Source organism: Strix uralensis, chromosome 19 (assembly GCF_047716275.1).
Source record: "Strix uralensis isolate ZFMK-TIS-50842 chromosome 19, bStrUra1, whole genome shotgun sequence".
NCBI lineage: Eukaryota > Metazoa > Chordata > Aves > Strigiformes > Strigidae > Strix > Strix uralensis.
Genome location: NC_133990.1, coordinates 9,584,828 through 9,602,959, shown reverse-complemented (window position 1 = coordinate 9,602,959; position 18,132 = coordinate 9,584,828). Strand labels below are relative to the sequence as shown.

The 18,132-nt window shown below is 51.4% G+C and overlaps 2 protein-coding genes across 5 annotated transcripts; both read right to left on the bottom strand.

Annotated features, from left to right (window-relative positions):
• Positions 1 to 31: 31 nt before the first annotated feature.
• MIF4GD (MIF4G domain containing) lies at positions 32 to 11,283 on the bottom strand. 3 transcript variants are annotated; one of them, XM_074889117.1, is made up of 6 exons: positions 11,195 to 11,283; positions 4,436 to 4,572; positions 3,561 to 3,670; positions 3,092 to 3,247; positions 2,271 to 2,363; positions 32 to 999 (listed from the first exon to the last, which is right to left on the bottom strand). In XM_074889117.1, the coding sequence occupies exons 2-6, from the start codon at positions 4,515 to 4,517 to the stop codon at positions 772 to 774; spliced, it is 669 nt and encodes a 222-aa protein (XP_074745218.1). In that variant the 5' UTR covers positions 4,518 to 4,572; positions 11,195 to 11,283; the 3' UTR covers positions 32 to 771. The 3 variants fall into 3 exon arrangements, with proteins under 3 accessions (XP_074745218.1, XP_074745216.1, XP_074745217.1); XM_074889115.1 differs by lacking the exon at positions 11,195 to 11,283 and adding an exon at positions 6,923 to 7,570; XM_074889116.1 differs by lacking the exon at positions 11,195 to 11,283 and adding an exon at positions 6,585 to 6,701.
• Positions 7,691 to 17,229, bottom strand: SLC25A19 (solute carrier family 25 member 19). 2 transcript variants are annotated; one of them, XR_012631544.1, is made up of 7 exons: positions 16,860 to 17,229; positions 16,190 to 16,345; positions 15,239 to 15,409; positions 14,065 to 14,248; positions 12,774 to 12,904; positions 11,195 to 11,543; positions 7,691 to 7,786 (listed from the first exon to the last, which is right to left on the bottom strand). XR_012631544.1 is itself a non-coding variant. In XM_074889112.1 (6 exons), exons 1-6 carry the CDS (start codon positions 16,983 to 16,985, stop codon positions 11,343 to 11,345), a joined length of 969 nt encoding a protein of 322 aa, XP_074745213.1. In that variant the 5' UTR covers positions 16,986 to 17,229; the 3' UTR covers positions 7,691 to 11,342. The 2 variants fall into 2 exon arrangements, 1 of the variants encoding a protein (XP_074745213.1); XM_074889112.1 differs by having other exon boundaries at positions 7,691 to 11,543.
• Between the last annotated feature and the right edge of the window lie 903 nt (positions 17,230 to 18,132).

Genomic DNA, 18,132 nt, shown 5'->3' with positions numbered 1-18,132 from the left:
GCAGCTGCATAGAGAGAAAGCAGGGCACCTGTTAGTGGAAACCTTTTATTAGAAAAAATCCTTCAATAGACTATTTTGCTTTCTTTCTTCCTCTCTTGTTCTTATAAGAAACATACCATAGTTGAAACTCACTAAACTCTGAAAAAACATGACAGTTATTGTATAAAACTTATAAAACTTGTTTCTAGCTACATGTGCTCAGGGACATGTCCTGCTGCAGGCTGCCGTGTGGCAGGTGTTGGTGGCTCGTGACCCATGGAGGAGGCTGTGTGCATGCAGGTGCAGCCAGCGTGCTAGAAGGAGTCTGGGAAAAAGAGCACTTGGTTGAGCTGTTTGTGAGGCCACAGTGTTTTCTGCAACTTGTCCCAGAGTACCAGGTACAACCTGAGCTGTGAAAAATTTCTCCTCCGCCTCCCGCAGCTCTGCTGGCTCTCGGGTGAACCAAAATGTTCTCAGCCTAAACTGTGTTTTCCTTAACACCCATATAAAATGCTGGTTTGAGCTAGAAGCCTGCCTTGCCCTTTGGCAGTAGCCCAATATTAGACAAAATCAGTGGGAGAACTTGCTGCGTTAAATATGCCCTGCCCTTCCCACCTCTCCGAACCTCCAAAGTCAGGCTAGCACCAGTTACGTGCCCAGAGACTCTAGCCAGTATAAATCCTATTTACAGGAAGTGCTAGAAAAACATTAACATGAAAAGAAATTCAAACTTGGTATGAAGCTTGCTGGTGAAAGTGCTGGGGACATCTCTCCACCTCTGCTGCAGAGAGGTTAATCCATCACTTCGCTGTAATAGTATTTCTGGGCAGCGTCCGTCATCTTCCAGTCGGCAGCTCGAAACTCGATGATCTCCAGCAGCAGGAGCTGGGACAGGGAGCTGAGCCCCTCCTGCAGAAGGAAGCCGTCTCGGAGGAGGGAGAAGAGCTCATCCATCCGCTGGGAGTTCATCTTCTCCAGCTGCTCGCCGATGCGATGGAGCTGTAGGACCAAGCAGTCCACCTTCAGAAGGAAGAGAAGACAGCTGAGTACAAAGGACTGGGGAGCTGGGGCACGTTTCTGTGGAGGTCCCCGTCAGTCACTTATGGACCAACTCATCCTGTTCCCTCCCCCTTCTGGATTTCCAACAGGCGACAGTTCTGCTTCCCCCAAGCCGCTGTGACAGGAGGCAGGGGAGGCTGAATGTCTCTCTGGCAAAAGCACTGGAAAAGCACATCCTGAACTCGCCTGTGTCTCAGACAAAATTCCCAGAGAAATGCACCCGCAACAGGTGGAAAAAAGTTAATTTCCTGCAGGATGTCTGAGAGACGATGGCAAGGCTGAAGCCAAGGCCGGAGCAAGGAGGTGCCTCCAAGACCAGGGGGAAGTGGTTGGAACATGCGCTAAAGCTTCTAAAAAGTTTAGTGATTCGCAGGAAACCGGCACTGAGTCTTCGGAGAAGAGGGGAAAGTCGATGGGCTGCTGGGGTGGGAGGGTTGTGCTAAGATGGAAAAAACCCCAAAGGGCCCACCCAAGGGCCCCTACATTTTACAGGAACCCCTCGCCTGAGGGGCGGCTCAGCCGTGCCCCACGCAGGTTGCTGCACACCCAGACGTGTGCGAAGCTCCAGCTGCAGAGGAGCCTCTTCCAGCCCGCTGGAGTCGGGCACAGCCGCAGGCCCGGGCAGGCGAGCAGCAGCTACCCAAAGCATTGCCCAGCACGTCCCGGGACCTGCGGGGACACGGAGCGGCTCCGCACACCTATGGTCACTGCAGCTCTCTGCCATCGCCTCCTGCCGCAGGTCAGTGTGACAACTGATTTTCCAGATGTCCAGCAACCAGAGCTCTGGAAAAGCAGCTGGTTTCTGTGAAAATGGGGGAGAGTCATCTGCATTTTTCTCACGTGATGGGAGGTGAACCTGCATAACACCGGACAGCCCCTGCTTCGAGGGACAGCTGGATCTCCAGTGAGGACATTTGGGCAACAGGGAGAAAAGCTGCCCCAAGGGCGGACGTGCAGCCTGGACAAGGGACTCACAACCAGCACGTCCCTCCTGCTTCCTTCTGGGCTGCAAACCCTCCTGCCCCGGGGGTCTCCTTCCAGCACATGCCGAGGAGGCAGCTCTCCCTCCTCGGCACCAGCACCCACTGCACCCCCCCAGGCTCTGCCTTCTGCTGGTCCTTGGCAGAACAGGCCCATTCACAGAATCACAGAATCTAGGTTGGAAAAGACCTTGAAGATCATCTAGTCCAACCATTAAGCTAACATTGACCAGTCCTCTTCCCTGCGCTCACCTCTTCCTCCTTCCGCAGGCTGTCAGGCTGTGCCAGCCGGAACAGACAGTCATAAACGGGGTTCACCAGAGCCATCATGGGCATGTTGTTCACCTGTAAGGAGGCAGGAGCCATCATCAGCTTGGGGCCAGAAAAGGAGGAGCCTGCAGCTATTTTAAATAGTCGTTCCCTTACTGGTCTTCAAAGGAGAAGGGAACAGAACTTAGCTGTGCTGCCAAATGCTGTATTGGTGGGATTTACGTAGGAGACCAGACATTCGAGTCTCCAGGAGCCAGAGAAGCTGAACAAATGATGTAAAAACCACCTATTTTTAAATGTAAGCAGATACTCATGGGAAATACACTTGTTGCAACAGCATTTTTCCTGCCTGCAGCTCTACTTGCATCATTTTTACATCTACTCCAAGCAGGCATCCAAGTACACTGCAGCGAAGGCTTGCAGACAAACACCATCAGTACACAGGCTAGAAATTATGTGAGCACCCACAGGTCCCCACCAGGACCTCATAGCAACTAAACCAGTCCAATCTGGGACGTTTGGGAGCAGGCAAATCAGGGGATTTCAAACACCAGGTACAAAATGAGGAAGCTCAGACTTTGTGACTGTTCCCAGAGATGGCTCTGTCTCTCCAAGCCTGTTTGTAGCACCAGCCCCAGCAGCATCCTCGTTCTGAGAACTGGCTCTGGCCCCCACTGCTGCCCCACAGCCCTGGGGCTCCCTACAACACCCATCCAACAGCCCTGCCCTGTCAGCTTTGGGTGCCCAGGCCTTTCTGGCACCCCTCGGCAGCAGCAGCCGGGTGCTCCTGCTCAGCTCCTTACCCTCAGGTAGTCGAAGATGTTGCAGATGAAGGTGACGTAGCAGATCCATGCCTGGAGCGAGCGGGTGCGCAGCTCCTCCCTGTCCTTGTACTCCTGCTGCAGCCGGTTCAGCAGGCTCCTCCGGAAGATGCTCTGGCCAACTTGTTTGCTCTCTGCCTACGAGCCCACAAAAGCAGGACGGAGGGATGAAATGGGGGTGTGAGAGGGGTGGGGGGATGCTGCTACTTGGGTGACGCAGGACCAGGCAGACACCTCCTGTGATTGCCCAGAGAGGCAGGAAAGCTGCAACTAACTGTCTGCGCTCGCCAGATGCTCATCTGGATGCTGCCACTGCACGCAGCGAGCAGCAGAAGAGGAAAGCTGACTGGGGGGTCAGAGAGCAGGGCTGGGGCGAAGCCTCGCCTGGCCCAGCCTCGGGACAACCCACATAGCTTCAGTGTTTCGCTGTCTGGATACGAGGAGCTCTCACCTGGATGATGGTGTAGCAGATACGCCCTGCCTCCTTGCTGAACACACAGTCTTTGAGGGACTGGTCCACTATGATATTGGCCACTTTCTCCAGGTCCACGTTGCTGGGGTCTGCAGAGAGGAGAAACCCTGTCAGGACCCAGCACCCTTTGTGCCCTGCTTGCTTTGGGGTACCTGGAATGCAACCAAGGTCAGCACAGGGCCTCATACGACCACATTACATGGTGCAAAACCTCCTGCTCCCTCCCACATCAAGAGTCACAGCCCCTCTTGCACACCAGCTGCTTTGGAGATACCATCTCTAGTGGTGCATGGTCCTCCCAGCTGGAGATGGGAAAGCGATGGAGGAAAGCAGGTAATATGGGAGGCAGGAAGCTGATCTGAAACCCCAGCACTGCTTCAACGCTCGGTTAGCAGGAGCCAGATGTGGAAACTCCCGCTGGGTTGTGACTAGAGATGTGACTGGTGAGCAGGAGACATTGGGAGGATGAGATGGCCCCACAGCGGGGAGGGGCAGAGGGCAGGAACTAGACACTGGAGAGGGGTGAGAGGCCAGGTCCGGAGAGAGATGCTGGGTTAGAGCAGGAGAGGAGGGTACCCCAAAATCAGAGAAAACCCCAACAATGAGAACCAGGAGCTGTTTGAACAGCTGCACCATTAAATATTGGGGAGAAGGTGAGAAGGGGCAAGAAGAGTCAGGGAATGAAGACCTTCCCAGAGAAGATTCACCAATGGGACCCAGTTGGGGATGAACAGTGTTTATGAAACAGCTTTACTACACTTAGCAATCGGTGTCCCTTAACGGGGTCCAAGCATCCAGCCTCATCTGCCAGCCACGCTGCATGTGGCAGAGGAGCTAGTAAAAAGCCTGCTGACCTTTGAGGGCTGTTTTCAGCAGCTTCTGAGTCTCACTGTCGAACGACTGTATTTTATACTCTTCTTTGCCTGTTTCCCCCATGACTGGCTTCCTCCAAGGGCAAGAGTCAAGGCAACGGATGGGCTAGTGACAGTCCCTGGGGAAAGAGCACATGGAGCTTAGTTGGACAGAGAGGCAGACCTTCACCCAGCCATTGGGCAAATCCCATCTAGGGCTGGAGCACAGGCTGTTATCCTGACAGCTCTCCCACCTCTGTTATTAGGGCACCCAGTTCAGCCCTAGATCTGAGCAAAGTCTCACTTCCACCCACATCTTTTTAAGCCTTGTTTCCTACCAACCTATGATAGGACTCCATCTTCAGAGCCTTTACATTTCTCTGACATGAAAAATGTGTTTCAGCCTGTTGATCTGCAGGTTCAAAGTAGACAGCACACCAAGGCAGCCCCAAAATATACCTATCTCACCTCAGAAGGCTTCCCTATGGCTGTATCACAGGGAAGCACACGCAGGAGCACCCCACGCAGCTGCTCCCTTGCGCCTTTGAAACACCAATTCAGCCAGTTTCACACCAAAGTCTGGGAAGAATCAAACCCAGCATCCAACACACACTCGCCAGAGTGAGCAGAGCACCTCTCCTGCGCCAGAGCCAGGCTCCCGCAGCTCCCAGCGAGACAGAACAAGCTCTGCAGCCAAACCCCCAACAGCAACAGCTCCCTTCTCATCCCCCTGCAGCAGAGCACAGCTTGCTGCAGTACCAACGGTGCTCCTAAGTAGCCTCTAGATTAATTTTCTTCTGCTGCGTGATAGAGCAAAGACAGCAAGAGGGTACGCACGGCACAGAGAGGAAGGGCTCTTTGACATGCACACGAGATGATCTGCTGGATGCAAAATGCCAGCTGGCCAGAGCCGCAGCACAAATAGAGGAGGCAATCGGCCAAATGAATTTTGCCAGCTCGTCGAAATTCCTGGGCCATTACTCACCCCTCTCTACAAACAGGTCCCTGCCCCGATTAAAGCTGAAGAGCCCATCGCCCTTTAGAGGCACGGGGCACGTACCGCAGGCAGCCCGACCCCTCGCACGCGCCACTGGCCACGAAGCCATGGCACAACGTGTAACTCGGAGCAGAGATCGGAGCTCACTGGTAGGTAGAGGCCTGTCTCTGCCCCCCACGCGAGGCCCAGGGCAGACCTTGGCCCACGGGGGTGACAACCTGCTCTCGAGCCGAATCTCACCTGCGCAGTGTTACCTGCCCCGGGACCTGCACAGAGATTTCTTTCCCAGATGGATTCACAAGCAGCTGGGTGCCCTCTGTGCTGCATCTGCTTTGCAAACACCTTCCCATCCGACCTCTCTTCCTTCCGCACCATCTTTCTCCCTCTGCATCTGCACTCACACCATTCTGCGCTGCCGGCGGAGCAGCCCGAGCTCGCCAGCAGCCCCGTGTCCCACCAGCAGCATCGCCACGCAGAAGGAACCCGGCGAGGACTCGGTGCCACACGCAGCGAAGCAGAAAGCTCCTGAGCCTGTCTGGCAGCGTCTCTGCCGCCACCACCCAGCACCTCTCCCGGAGCATCCTTCCCCGCGGCTCCGCGGGGACGGGCACGGCTGCTTTGAACTGCTGTGCCAAATAACCCTGCCCAGAGCAAACCACAGCGGTGAGCGTAAAACCAGCCAGGCCTCATCTGCACCAGAGCTCCTGCTGCCAGGACCACCTTGCCTGAAGGACTGGTGGCAGCGGGTGACACCGGACACAGCATCACCCGTGGGGACCGATTCCTCCTCTGTGAGTGGTCCCCACCAGACGAGCTGTGCCGGGGACTGACGTGGTTGGGGTGAGCACCCTCGGTCTGCGGGGTCGTACCCGGTGGGACGGGCTGGACGGGCCCTGGCCGTCGCAAGGAGAGGGAGAAGAGCAGCGGGTCTCCTCTGCCACCCCTGGGACACTACCAGCCGCCCGGGACCCCCATCCCACCCCCGCCGAGCCGCCTCTGCCCGGGGTACCTGGACCCCCAGGGATCCCCGGTGCTGCCCCGCCTCGCGGGGCAGCACAAGCCGAAGAGGCCCCGGAGACGGAGGGAGCGGCGGATCCCGGGGGAAAGCGGCCCCCCCCGGGCAGGGCAGGGGGAGCCGGGCGCAGCCCCACCGACCTGCCGGCCGCCCCCGCTGGCTCCTCAGGCCGCCGGGGCATCGCCGGAGCGTCCCGGGCCCCGCCGCCCCGGCCCCGCTCCCTCCCGGCACGGCCCAGGTTTCCTCTTAGGTCATTTCCTCGCCCGAGCCGGGGGAGGGACGGGCCGGGACGGGGCGGGAGAACCGCGGCAGCGCCACCGCCTGCGAGCGCCGGGCCACGGCGCCGATCCCCGGGGTCCCCGCCTGATCCCCGGGCACGGCCGGCTGCTTCCCGCGGGAAGCCCACGCCCACCCCCCCCCCCCCCCAGGCACGGCCGGCAGCCTCCCGGCACCCCCGGGCACGGGCGGCAGCACTTACCCCTCTGTCCCGGTCCCCTCGGGGCTCCCCTGCCGAGCACCGGCCGGACTCTCCCGGCGAAAGCTGCACCGTGCTGCCACTCTCCGGGTGAAAACCGCGTTTAATCCGCCCTCCCCTCCAGGGCAGGGCAGGCAGCAGCGGAGTGGCATAAAAAAAATCAACAGGAAAAAAAAAAATCAGGAAAGGGGAGATGCACTAAACTAACTCACTGCAACAGGAGCAGAGCATGGTAGAACACCCTGCACGTTTTTACTTTAAACTTCCAACCATTTCACAGAGGAAGACCCCTCGGGGGGTGAAGCCTTCGCAGCATTTAGAGGACAGCGGAGCAGACAGGCTGCTGAAACCAGAGAACAGCCTCGGGAAACGCAGACTGAGCAGTTTGGGAACGTTTTCTGCAGCGGTGGGGCCTGGCTAGACACAAAGCCTGAACTCGTCCACCCCGGGGGCCTGGCTCAGGACCAGCTGCCGTGGCTCCGACAGTCCCTCTCGGGCACAGTGGTGGGACGGGCACACAAACCCCCTCGGTGCGGTTCTCAACAGCCACACCATACCCAAAGCGTCACCCCGCACCGCGGAGGGGATGGGACAGTCCTGCCCCGGTGAGGAGCACCCAGCGATGGGAAGGGAAAACCAAATGGCTCCTGGCACCCCACACTCTGGGCCCCGACCATCCTCCCCTCTGGGCAGCAGGAGGGCCACGGCCGCTCCGCAGGGTCCAGCCAAGTGTACGTGCTAGGAGGAAAGCAATAAAATACTGCTGCCAGACACGGGCATAACAAAATATTTAATGTACCTTTTCTCAAAGGTAGGCACGCATTGTGCTCAGATGCTTTCAGACAACAGCTGCTGCAAAAGATCCACCTGGGCAACACAGCAAAATGCCGCAGAGAATTACAGTTCTACATCACGAGAGAAGCTTAAACCCAAATTAAATACAATCTATTCCAAGCCCGACTGTAAAACATTCATTTCTTTTCAAAAACGATGCTGTGCAGCTCTGGATGAGCATCCTGAGAATAGGATTGTCCTAGAAACTCGGCGAGCCAGCCGGTGCTGCAGAACAGCGTGTTCCTCCCCAAACTGGTGTGCCGGGCTCGCCCGTCCCAGGCCAGCTAAGAGCGATGGTGGGTCCCCCGACAACCCCCGTGCAACCCGACTGGAACGCTTTGCCTGCTAAAGTGCGTTTGGATATTCTGATGGTAAAAGGCACTAGAAGAAAATAGATGCAACTGCTGAGCAGCTTGTGAGGTGAATTTCAGGCAACGCAAATCCCCGCTGACAGGATTACATCAGAGTGAAATCCCAGCCATCCCAACCGGCAACCTCCGGCGCAGTCTCACAGCGAGTCACTCACCACGTTGAGTCACTGGAAACTGAACTGGTGTGCAGAGTTTCTGAGAGCAAATCTGTCCCAGCACATGGGAGAAGGTGGTGACTACAGATCGATCTCTCCCATCTCCCGCTCCTCTAGTCCTAGGAGATTTATCTTCAGTGTGTGTTTTGCCAGAACAGCATCAGAAATAAGACCTGTCCTCCTAGTGCTTTGCACTAAACCACTCTCATTCCCAAAGAGAAAACAATACTCCTGTTACAGTCCCCCAGCAGTGACTCCCAGTGAGCCAAGCGCATGTTGGAAATTTATGAGACAGATGCTGCTGACTAGAGTCGCGTGACGAAGCGACTGTTAGATGCAACTTCTAATACTGTTTAGCCGAGGTTGTCACTTCTTTCTCCCTCACTCACTAGAAGACCAGGTGCCTTTATGGGTCTGTAACATTCATGACTAACAGCCCGAAGGGATACATAAACCAGGCTGTGCCCCAAAGCCCTCCAACCAGGGAGCGTCTTCCACAGCCTGGGCCAGACTGGCACAACTTAAGCTCTGACTCTGCCATCTGTTGGATGGAGGCAAACTCACTTAACGGAGAGTGGAGGAAAAAAACTATCCCAGAGAGGAAAAACAGCTCTACTCTCCACTGCTGCCCTCTCCGTGGAGCAGCTGAGTTGCATGCCCCTAAAGCTGTATGCCTGCTTCACCTCAAGCTTCACAGCACTCGAGGAACATCATCTTAGCAGAGCACATAGTTTTCTGTTCTTTATTCATTACCCCTGTGACAGCCAAAGCAACTCACCCCCTATTCCAGAGGTTGCAATTCCCACTGCTGAGTTCCTAACCAGTTTCCCCGTTTTGTGCAGTTTAACAGCAGCTCTGACATAAAGAGGAAAAGACGAGTCTTGTAATGTTTAGACAGGATGCACGGGTCCTGATTTCCTATGGAAGCCTAGTTCAGCCCAGAAAATTTTTTGCTGTGGCCAGTCCTATCCCTGCTAACCATGACAGCATTCCCCTCTACCAGCAGCCAAAAGACAGTAACAATCCCAACCTGTTTGTGTCTGTTTCGAAACGAGGTATTTCTCTCCCTCAGAAGGATGTCATGAGGCTGAGTTAATTCCTGCTATGGTGCCTTTCCAAGAACAACAGATGAACAATAAACAAAAGCAAAATATTGTTAAGATTTTTGGGAAGTCTCAGAAGAGACTAAATAACACAGGAAAATGCCAATAGGATTGAGGCACTTTGAGAAACTTTACTCCACATTCTTTGCATTTTCTCCTCTTTTTAAAGTACTTGCAGCTAACACTCACTCTTTGAGGCTCACATATCAGCCTCCTGCCTGACACTGCTCGGTGAATTTAATTTTACATAGCTCTCCATCACCTGCAGTGAACAGCCACTTTTTGCACTCCAAGATCTCAAACCACAGCAGACATAAAGTTATTTGGCCTGGGCTTGCAAGGAATCTCTCTAGATACCTCAGCCACCAGTGAAACAGCTGCTCTTTAAAAACAGCTTCTCACAATAGTTCAGGATAAGTGAGCAATGCTGATATGCTCAAAATCATCAGGAGAAGTTGCGTCAACAGAATGGAATTGTTCACGCTGGAATCTGGCCAGACCATTTGGGATTAACACCCTGAATGTTGCAAAAGAGCCACAAAAAGCGCTGCATTAAGAGAAGAACCATCAAACCATCCTCTAAATAACCGCTCTGCCCTACCCACCACTTGCCAGATGACTAACATGCTTTTGTATCACCGCTCTTCCTCAGAAGTCTGCCTTCCACACACTGGTCCAGCCACACCCTGCTCAGCTTGAAAAAACAGAGAATAAAAGAGGAGGAAGAAAGTAATTTTCCTCTTTTTCTCTGTTACATAAATCAGAGTCGGGTTTGTTTGTTTTGGTTTTTTTTCAACCATTCACAAAACCTTTGAAACTCCTGAAAAACACTTCAGCTCCAATTCAATCATCTTTTTCTTGTCAAACACCACCCTAAGTCAACCAATCCTGACCTGATGTTCAGCCCTCTCACTTCCGCTAATCTTGTCAAAACATTTTCATCTGTTAACACCACTGTAGGACTGAGGTTCAGAAATGTTTTGAGGCCACTCAAATACTTGCTAGAAACATTCAAAGGTAGTATTTTAAAAAAACATTTGCTAATTTCCACAGGACTTTTCCTTCATTATTCCAACTTAGACTAAATATTTCTAAAACCCTATACAGCATTTGTTTACTCACTGCACTGAAGCAAAGAACCCTGAAGTAAGCATTGGGCTTGTGCGTTGAATCCCCTTAGAGCGGGGTTCTTCATCTGCAGGTCTACTTATAAAAAGCGTGACTGAGGCAATGCAAAACCCTAAGAGACGCATGGCAAGACATGCGGGAAGAGAAATGGGCACTTAGGATACAATCAAGCTCTCCAGAGTTAAAGAAAGAGAAAGTTTGGGTCAGCATGATCCACTTTTTCTGTGTTTAAGGTGGCTGAGAACGCGCAGCCAGCGAGTGGTAATCAAGAAGCAGCAGCTGGCGGCAAAGAAAACTGAGGGTCAGTGCACATTAAAGAGGTTTTAACTGACTGCACAGAAGCAGGACAGAGCTAGCTGTGCAACACAGAGAAAATATGGTGCAGACAGCAGGCCACAGAGCAAGGAAATAAAAGCTGTGTGGATGCAGTGATAGGAAGTGACGTTGGGTTGGTTAAGCAGCACTAGCTAGGCCAGGATCCCTCCCTGTGATCCAGGGCAAGCACAGGAATTCACCCACTTTATCGGGTGCCTTTTCAGAGCAGAGTCTCTGCTAGGTAGTTGTCTGCTTGGTTCCCCCCCCTCCCCACTAAATGTGTGCTGATATTAGAGACAGAGAAAAAAAGTGCTCAGCTGAACAGCTTCCAGCAAAGCAGTTCAGTATCTTCAGCAGAACTGCAGTCACCTTCTCCTTCTTCTTGGTCCCAGGAGGTGATTTCCTCCAGGCTGGTGGAGCTCTGGAAGCTCTGACATTTCCAACATGCTCATGACAGAGCAAAGCCATCAGTTTCCCCTCCTTTGGGAGACACCAGGTAGCCACATACATGCCCCTTTCAGCCTTCTGTCCTTGTAGTGCTGTCGGCGCTCTTCAGGGCACACAGCAGGCTGCAGAACAGCTCATACCAGAAGAAAACAAGGCCAGTCGAGACAGCAGCCTTCAGCAAGCTGGGCGAAAGGCCCTTAAAGAATCCACCTGGGCCCTCCTCTCGCATGATCTGCCTTATGCAGTCCAGGAGACCCCTATAGATCCGTACCTGGGAGAGAAATGGCAAAAAGGTTAAACAAGAAAACTCCAGGACAACTCACCTAGAAAAGAACTAAAATCCCCAAACTATACCACAGAAACATAATCTGGATGTGCAGCCTGGAGATGCCTTTCTGGCTATAACTGAAAGTTTCAGAGAGCCAGTTTGTAGAGAGTGGGGTAGAGGAAAAGTACATATTTTGCATCAGCAATGGCTTATGCAGATCATTCTAATTGAATGGCCCTAAGATCTTTATGCTACAACAGCACACACTATTTGTGGTACAAGTTTGTGAAGTTGTTATTTCAGACTGTGCTGTTACTGTTTTCCATCCCCTTCACTCTATAAGGAAGTAAAACTTTTCAGTTTTCTGACAGAAAGAAAACACAGCTACAGCACTTAGAAGTCTCTAAATTAGCTATCTGTATGTCATTGTGTCACACCGTGAAGGGTTAACATCTTGTGACACATCAATGCTAAGAACAAATTCTGTACCTCACTGGAAGAGGAAAAGCATCCACTGCAATAGGTTAAGACTTCAAATTCCTATCCCAGAGTTTCTTGAGGTACAGACTGATTTGCTTCTCAGATCCAAGGAATTTGAAGGAAAAATTAAAATTTCCACATTTCACAGAAAAAAGAGATAGTTCCTTAAAAGATCTGTATTTATCGTACAGTATTTCAAGGTGGCAAGGATGGTGCTAAAGAACACTGAAAGTATTTAATTTGCTTTGAATTTCAGGATGTTCTGGTACATAAGACACATGCTGAACTGTTGGTGCCCATTCCTTGTATCAAAATATTAATTGCAGGAAAGGATCCTGACAGCCAGGCAATCCCAGCACAAAACTAGTGTCATCCTCTGCTAGTAATTTGGTCCTGAATCAGAAATACCAAGCTCCAACTAGAAAAGTAAAGTAAATCAAACCCCCTTTGCCTGCCTAACTCATCCCCAGCTCCAAGACAGCCAACCTGATGAAGATGGATGAGAAGGCAGAGCACAGATATGTTGGACAATGTCATAAAATTAACCCAGAATATTCATGCAGCTATTTCCATCATTAAGTAAGACCAACGCTCAGCTCTCAGAAGCTCCTGGGGAGCTCCCAACCCAAATACGACACAACAGGTACCACTGGTGAATCATCACCGCATTCTGGTGCGATGGACGGGCTCTGGATCGTCGTGACGCAAATCCATACTCAGGAAAATCAGACAATACCAACGTTTCTCACCTACCTGTCCAAAGGCTGCCCGGGCATGCTCAAAGCCACCCACTTGCAGTCGTTTTTTGAACACGTCAAAAGGGTAAGTGAGGGTTTTGCTGATGATTCCAGCGCAGCTGCCACAAACGAGGTTTTTAACGTTGCCTGAGAAGCAGAAAGGGGAGAGGATAGTGGGGAAGGGAAAAAGTGGATTAGCAGGGAGTTCTGATTAAAGAGCATGAGAGGTGAAGTTAAAAATCACTTTTCACAAGAAGGCCAAAATGTTACCTCTTCAGGACAGTTTGGGCCACAGAACCTCAATATGTATTTCCTACATCAGGCTCGCAATGTCTGTTGGAGCCAGAGCATAACAGCTCATTTTGGTTCACTACACTGATTTACGTCTTTGCTCTGCCGAGTGGTGTTGCACAAAAAAAAAAAAAAGTCACCAGAGAACCTGCCACTAGTGGACGGAGAAGTTTCCCCCCAGTAAAAGCCCAGTCCCTGGAAATCTTGCACTCCTGATTGCTCAAACTGACTTATTCTGGATTGGAATAAGTCACAAGTTGACACTGCCTGATGACTTCAGAGGCTTGAGGGAAATGAGTTTTGTGATATTAGACTATTTCCTGATAAACATGAGTTCCCAGCACAAACCCACCATCAGCCTCTGCCATCTAAAAATAAATATGCAGACATGATACTGAAAAGTCTAGTTCCTCTATTGAAGAAATTCCATTAAGGAACAACACCACACCGATGCTGCACACCCTCTCTCTCAGGGAGGCACTAGTATCTAGAACGACATGTCAAGGGGACAGGTTGCATCATGATGAGGTTCTCTTATAACAGAGCTAGAAATCAACATAAAAATATCAAATCAAGAGCTTGGCAGTTTTAAATTAGGCTAAATGAATTCTCTTCTGTAACAGCTGTGCTAGAATCTGCAGGCAGATTTCCGACGGAAATCCAGGAGTCCTGTCCCCATAGCACTAATGAAACAGAAAGATTACATCAGCACTGTCTTCTCCCAGTATCAGTAATGTGACACAGCTCAAGAAAGAGCACCCTGGCCTGTGACACTTCACTTTCCCATCCATCCACATTTCCATTATGGTTATTCCATAACAGGAGCTGTTTGTAAACTTCCTGTACTTATTTTTGCAATATCTGTGCAGAATGAGAGAAGAGAGATTGAGATACTTTTCAGATGTTGCATCAAAAAGGGTGATAGAACAGAAAATTGAGCTTATGTCAGTCTCCCAAACTAGCATTCATCCTTTCTTTCTCTCCAGGTCACAGACATCACTGTCCCAAGTGCCTACCTCCTTTCTTTCCTTCAGCTGGAATCGCCCATTCAGAAAACTGTTGCAGGATGTTGTAGAAGGAGAACTGGAGACCAGCATACGGAAAGATAGCAACGATTGTGGGGGTCAAACCTCTGTAGAAAGTCCGAGGCCCTTCTGCCTGGTACATCGTCACCACTGCATGGCGAAGGTTGCGATAGATCTAGACAATAAAGGAGAGGCTGACTCTCTAGTGAGACAGGCTTAAAAACAGCAAACCAAAGCTCAGCCTATTTCCCAGTAACGAGGACAGGCATCTCCCACTGCCCAAAATACAATGGACTGATTTTCAGCACAAAGCGATAAACAAAGTGATTTTGCATCACACAGTATTTTGAATATTTGAATCACACAGCATTCTCAGCTAAGCCCTTGTGCCTCTTAGAAGTAAGCTGACAATCTAAACCTACCTCTGAGCCACAAGAGGCTAACTGAACAAATGGTCGTTAGCTCTGCACTGAGAGGCCTGGGCTGACATTGTATCCCACAGTCAAGCTGTGCTTCTGAGGGGAAGAAACATGGCACAGAGCTGAGAGCTGTGGCCTGAGACCACTTGCATCACAGATATTTAAACTCTTAACAGCTCTGCTTGCTCCTGCAACAGAATTCTGATAATACATATTGTGATTCTACTGCAGGCTAAGTCAAAAACTAGAAATAGCTGATACAAACCCATATGAGTCTAGTTACAACAGTTCTAATTAGCATGGAGACAGATTCTTGCATAAATAAGAATACAAAACACAGGTGGAAGGTGACTGGTTTCAAGAATCACCCCAATCATTATCTAAACATGACTCTGTGCAAGTGGAAAGTTTCAAACGTGCAATGTTCGACAGACTGGGGAGCGCATTCTGTACATGGCCAACAGGCGAAACGAAAATTGAGTTATCCTGTTAAGGACAGTTCCTCCTTTCTGGATCACCTGTCAGGAGTCAAACACAACCAGGAGCAGCAAAACATAATTAAGAAAGCTGTGTCAACAGCACAGGGGATAACTTGGCAACAGTGCAAACATTGGCCAATAACAGCACCTGCTCCTTTATGTTAACCCACAGACTGTTACGTACTTTTCAAACCTCCTGTAGTCATACACATAAAATACTGCTACTGTTATGGATGATAATTCCAAAGATTAAATCCTCAGCCATACCTTAGGCTCACCCTGAGCAGCAAAGCGGGTGCGTAGCGTGTCAACAGGTTGAACTGCAACCGTGGCCGTGCAAGCGGCCAGTCCACCGCAGACAAAGTGCACAAAGGAATCGCGGGCATTGTATGAGGTGACATTGTGCACCAGTTTTGTCAAGCTTTCAAATGCCATGAACTTAAAGAAACAAACATACACAGGTCAAGGAGTCAATCCTTATCACTGACATGGATCTCCCACTCTTCTCCCATTTCACCAAAAGAGCTCCACCCACCGCTTATAACCACCTTTTCTCTGTGTCCTTCAAAAGTCCTCCCCAACTTGTAACCTGTTGGAGCACGTGCTCAAAGAACACCTTGTAAAAATCACTGAGCAGCCTGGGGAATGCTTAGGATATTCTGATCTCTGACCCTTCTGCTAAACCTTGCATTTAGAATTGGGAAAAACTTGTTTTAATGCTCCATGTGTCCTGAAGAGTATTTGCTATATTACAGATAGGTCATCCACTACTCTTTCACCCACGGCTCATTAAAAGTGTTGTTAATACTTACAAATTATGCATAACTAGGCTGTGTAAAACACCATCATCAGCTTCACTGATTTTCTCCTAACAAGCTGTTAGGGCAACAGCAGGAACAAAAGGAAAAAACTACACAGCTTGGAACATGAACAGTTAAACAAGCGTCAGGAACAAACAGGGCTTGTCTGTGACACCAGATACAGCCAGGACTCAGTTTGCTCTAGCTGTGCTCCAGGCAGGCTGTTCAGCAAGCTCAGGAATATTAACTTAGGAATTATACATCAGCATTATACAACTACACATCTTTGAGACTGGAGTTGGTTTGCATCAGTACAGTTTAAACCTGGACCTTTCTGCGTCTGCCCGTGCAGCCAGTCTGAAGAAAAGCAGAGTCCTATGTATGTACGCTGGGCCCAGGTGAGGTCTGGTCCCCTCACCTGAACAGCTCCGTAGCCAACTGAAAGGAACTGAGCAGGAACATGGCCCTTCCAGAAGGCTACCAGCCCCTCTTCCTGGAAGATGCGCTGTACAGCCTGTAAGATGCCATGATACTTAGCTGCTGGGTTTCTGGAGGAGAGCTGCTCGATCTGAAGCTGGAGGAAAATAGAGAAAATATTTTCAATTCCACATCACACGTCAACAAGGCTCGGGTGTCCCATTCAAAAATTCACAACCCTGCCAGCCAACCAATGCTACGAGGTGACATTCTGCCTTCCCACAGAAATCACATCTAGAACGGACTGGGATGTTATTTATGGAGGGTTCTAAAAGAATAAAAACATGCATGCAACACAAAGGTTATCAGTAAGGATGATGGTGAAATTCAGTCAGATAGCAGAGATCATTCAGAAAAACAGCAGAAGAGAACAAACTACAAAAAACACAAGATCCCATTCAAACACACAAGTTAAGTTACGTAAACAGAAGTGGTGGACACAAGCTAGCCCTACTACCTTGCATAACTTGTATACAGGGTAGGTGAGGGCTGACGAGCAGATTCAGTGCTCTCTGGTTGCACAAGTGACCTATTCATCCAGAACAAGCCCAGCTCTGCTCTGCCACAGGCTCCTTCACCCCCAATCCCCGAGCAGGCCACGAGGAAGGTACCTGAAAGCGGATCTTGATGACATCCAAGGGACTGACAAGCACCCGAGTGACCAAGCCAGATGCCGATCCTGCTGCAGCCGCTTCCACCGTGGAGACGCACTTGGCCTCAGGGTCATATCCGACCATGCCTGCCTGGTGTCCCCGCAGCCAGGGCAGGGGGACAGGGCCCCCAGCGAGCCCTCCCCAGCCTGAGGCTCCTTCCCACACCGAGCCTCTACACTTCACCCCAACGGCCCACAGCTTCCCCGCTCAGCCCAGGGGCCACGCAGACCCCCCCTCACCACAACCCCCTCTCCCCACGGGCCCCACAGCAGGCGCCGGAGAAGGATATGGAGCCGAGCGGCGGGCGGGGCCGGTGGCTGCCCGCGGCCCAGAGCGGCGGTGCGCGGGCCGGGCCGGTTCCCCGCCGCGGGCCCCGCCGCGCCCGCCGGCGCCTCCGCGCAGCACCGCGCCTGCGCGCCGCGGGGGGCGCTGGGAAATGGAGTCCCGGGCCCCGCCCCGCCGAGCGCGGGCTCCGTAATGGAGGGCTCGGCCCGCGCCCGCCCCTGCACGGCGGGTCCCGCACGCCCGCAGCTCCCGGGCTGCTCCATCAGGCGGCTGGCAGGATAAGCGCGGGTTTAAGCTTGTTCTGCAGTCCAGCACCTGCTGTGCCGACCCACCTGCCCAAGCCGGGAAGGGGGAAAGGAAAACACCCGTAAAGGAACACCTGGCTTAGAGCAGCCTTGGCATTACACAAGCACAGAAGCACCAGACATTTTTCTTCCCTCTATAAAGCACGAGGAAGGGAAGATTTTCTCAACTTTTTAGTAGAGACCCAAGGTACGAATAGCACACCATTTTGAGCAACATGTTCTGTTACAGCATTACCAAAGAGCCAAGAGCTCCAAACCACACTGCAAATCATTTCTATATTGACTTTACTAGCACAAATGGAAAATAAAGAACTAATATAGGAATATCCAGGCATTTTCCGAGCAACCACAAACTCCTTGACTACATCTGTATTTGAGCATAATACCCAAGAGCAACTTAAAAATAACAACCTGAACCCTCACGTGGGCCTTCTCCTGTTGTATATTAAAATCAACTGCAAAACTCACAGGCACTTTCTGAACAGACGCAAAGGCTGGGGAGAAGCTGCAGAGCCAACAGACTGGCAGCTCCTGACAGGTGAGGCAGAGCTGCCACACACCTTGTTAGCACCACTGAGCAGTTCTCTCTGCTGCAGGAATGAGCTGCAAGGCACTCATCAAGCAGAGCAGAAGCTTTGGCG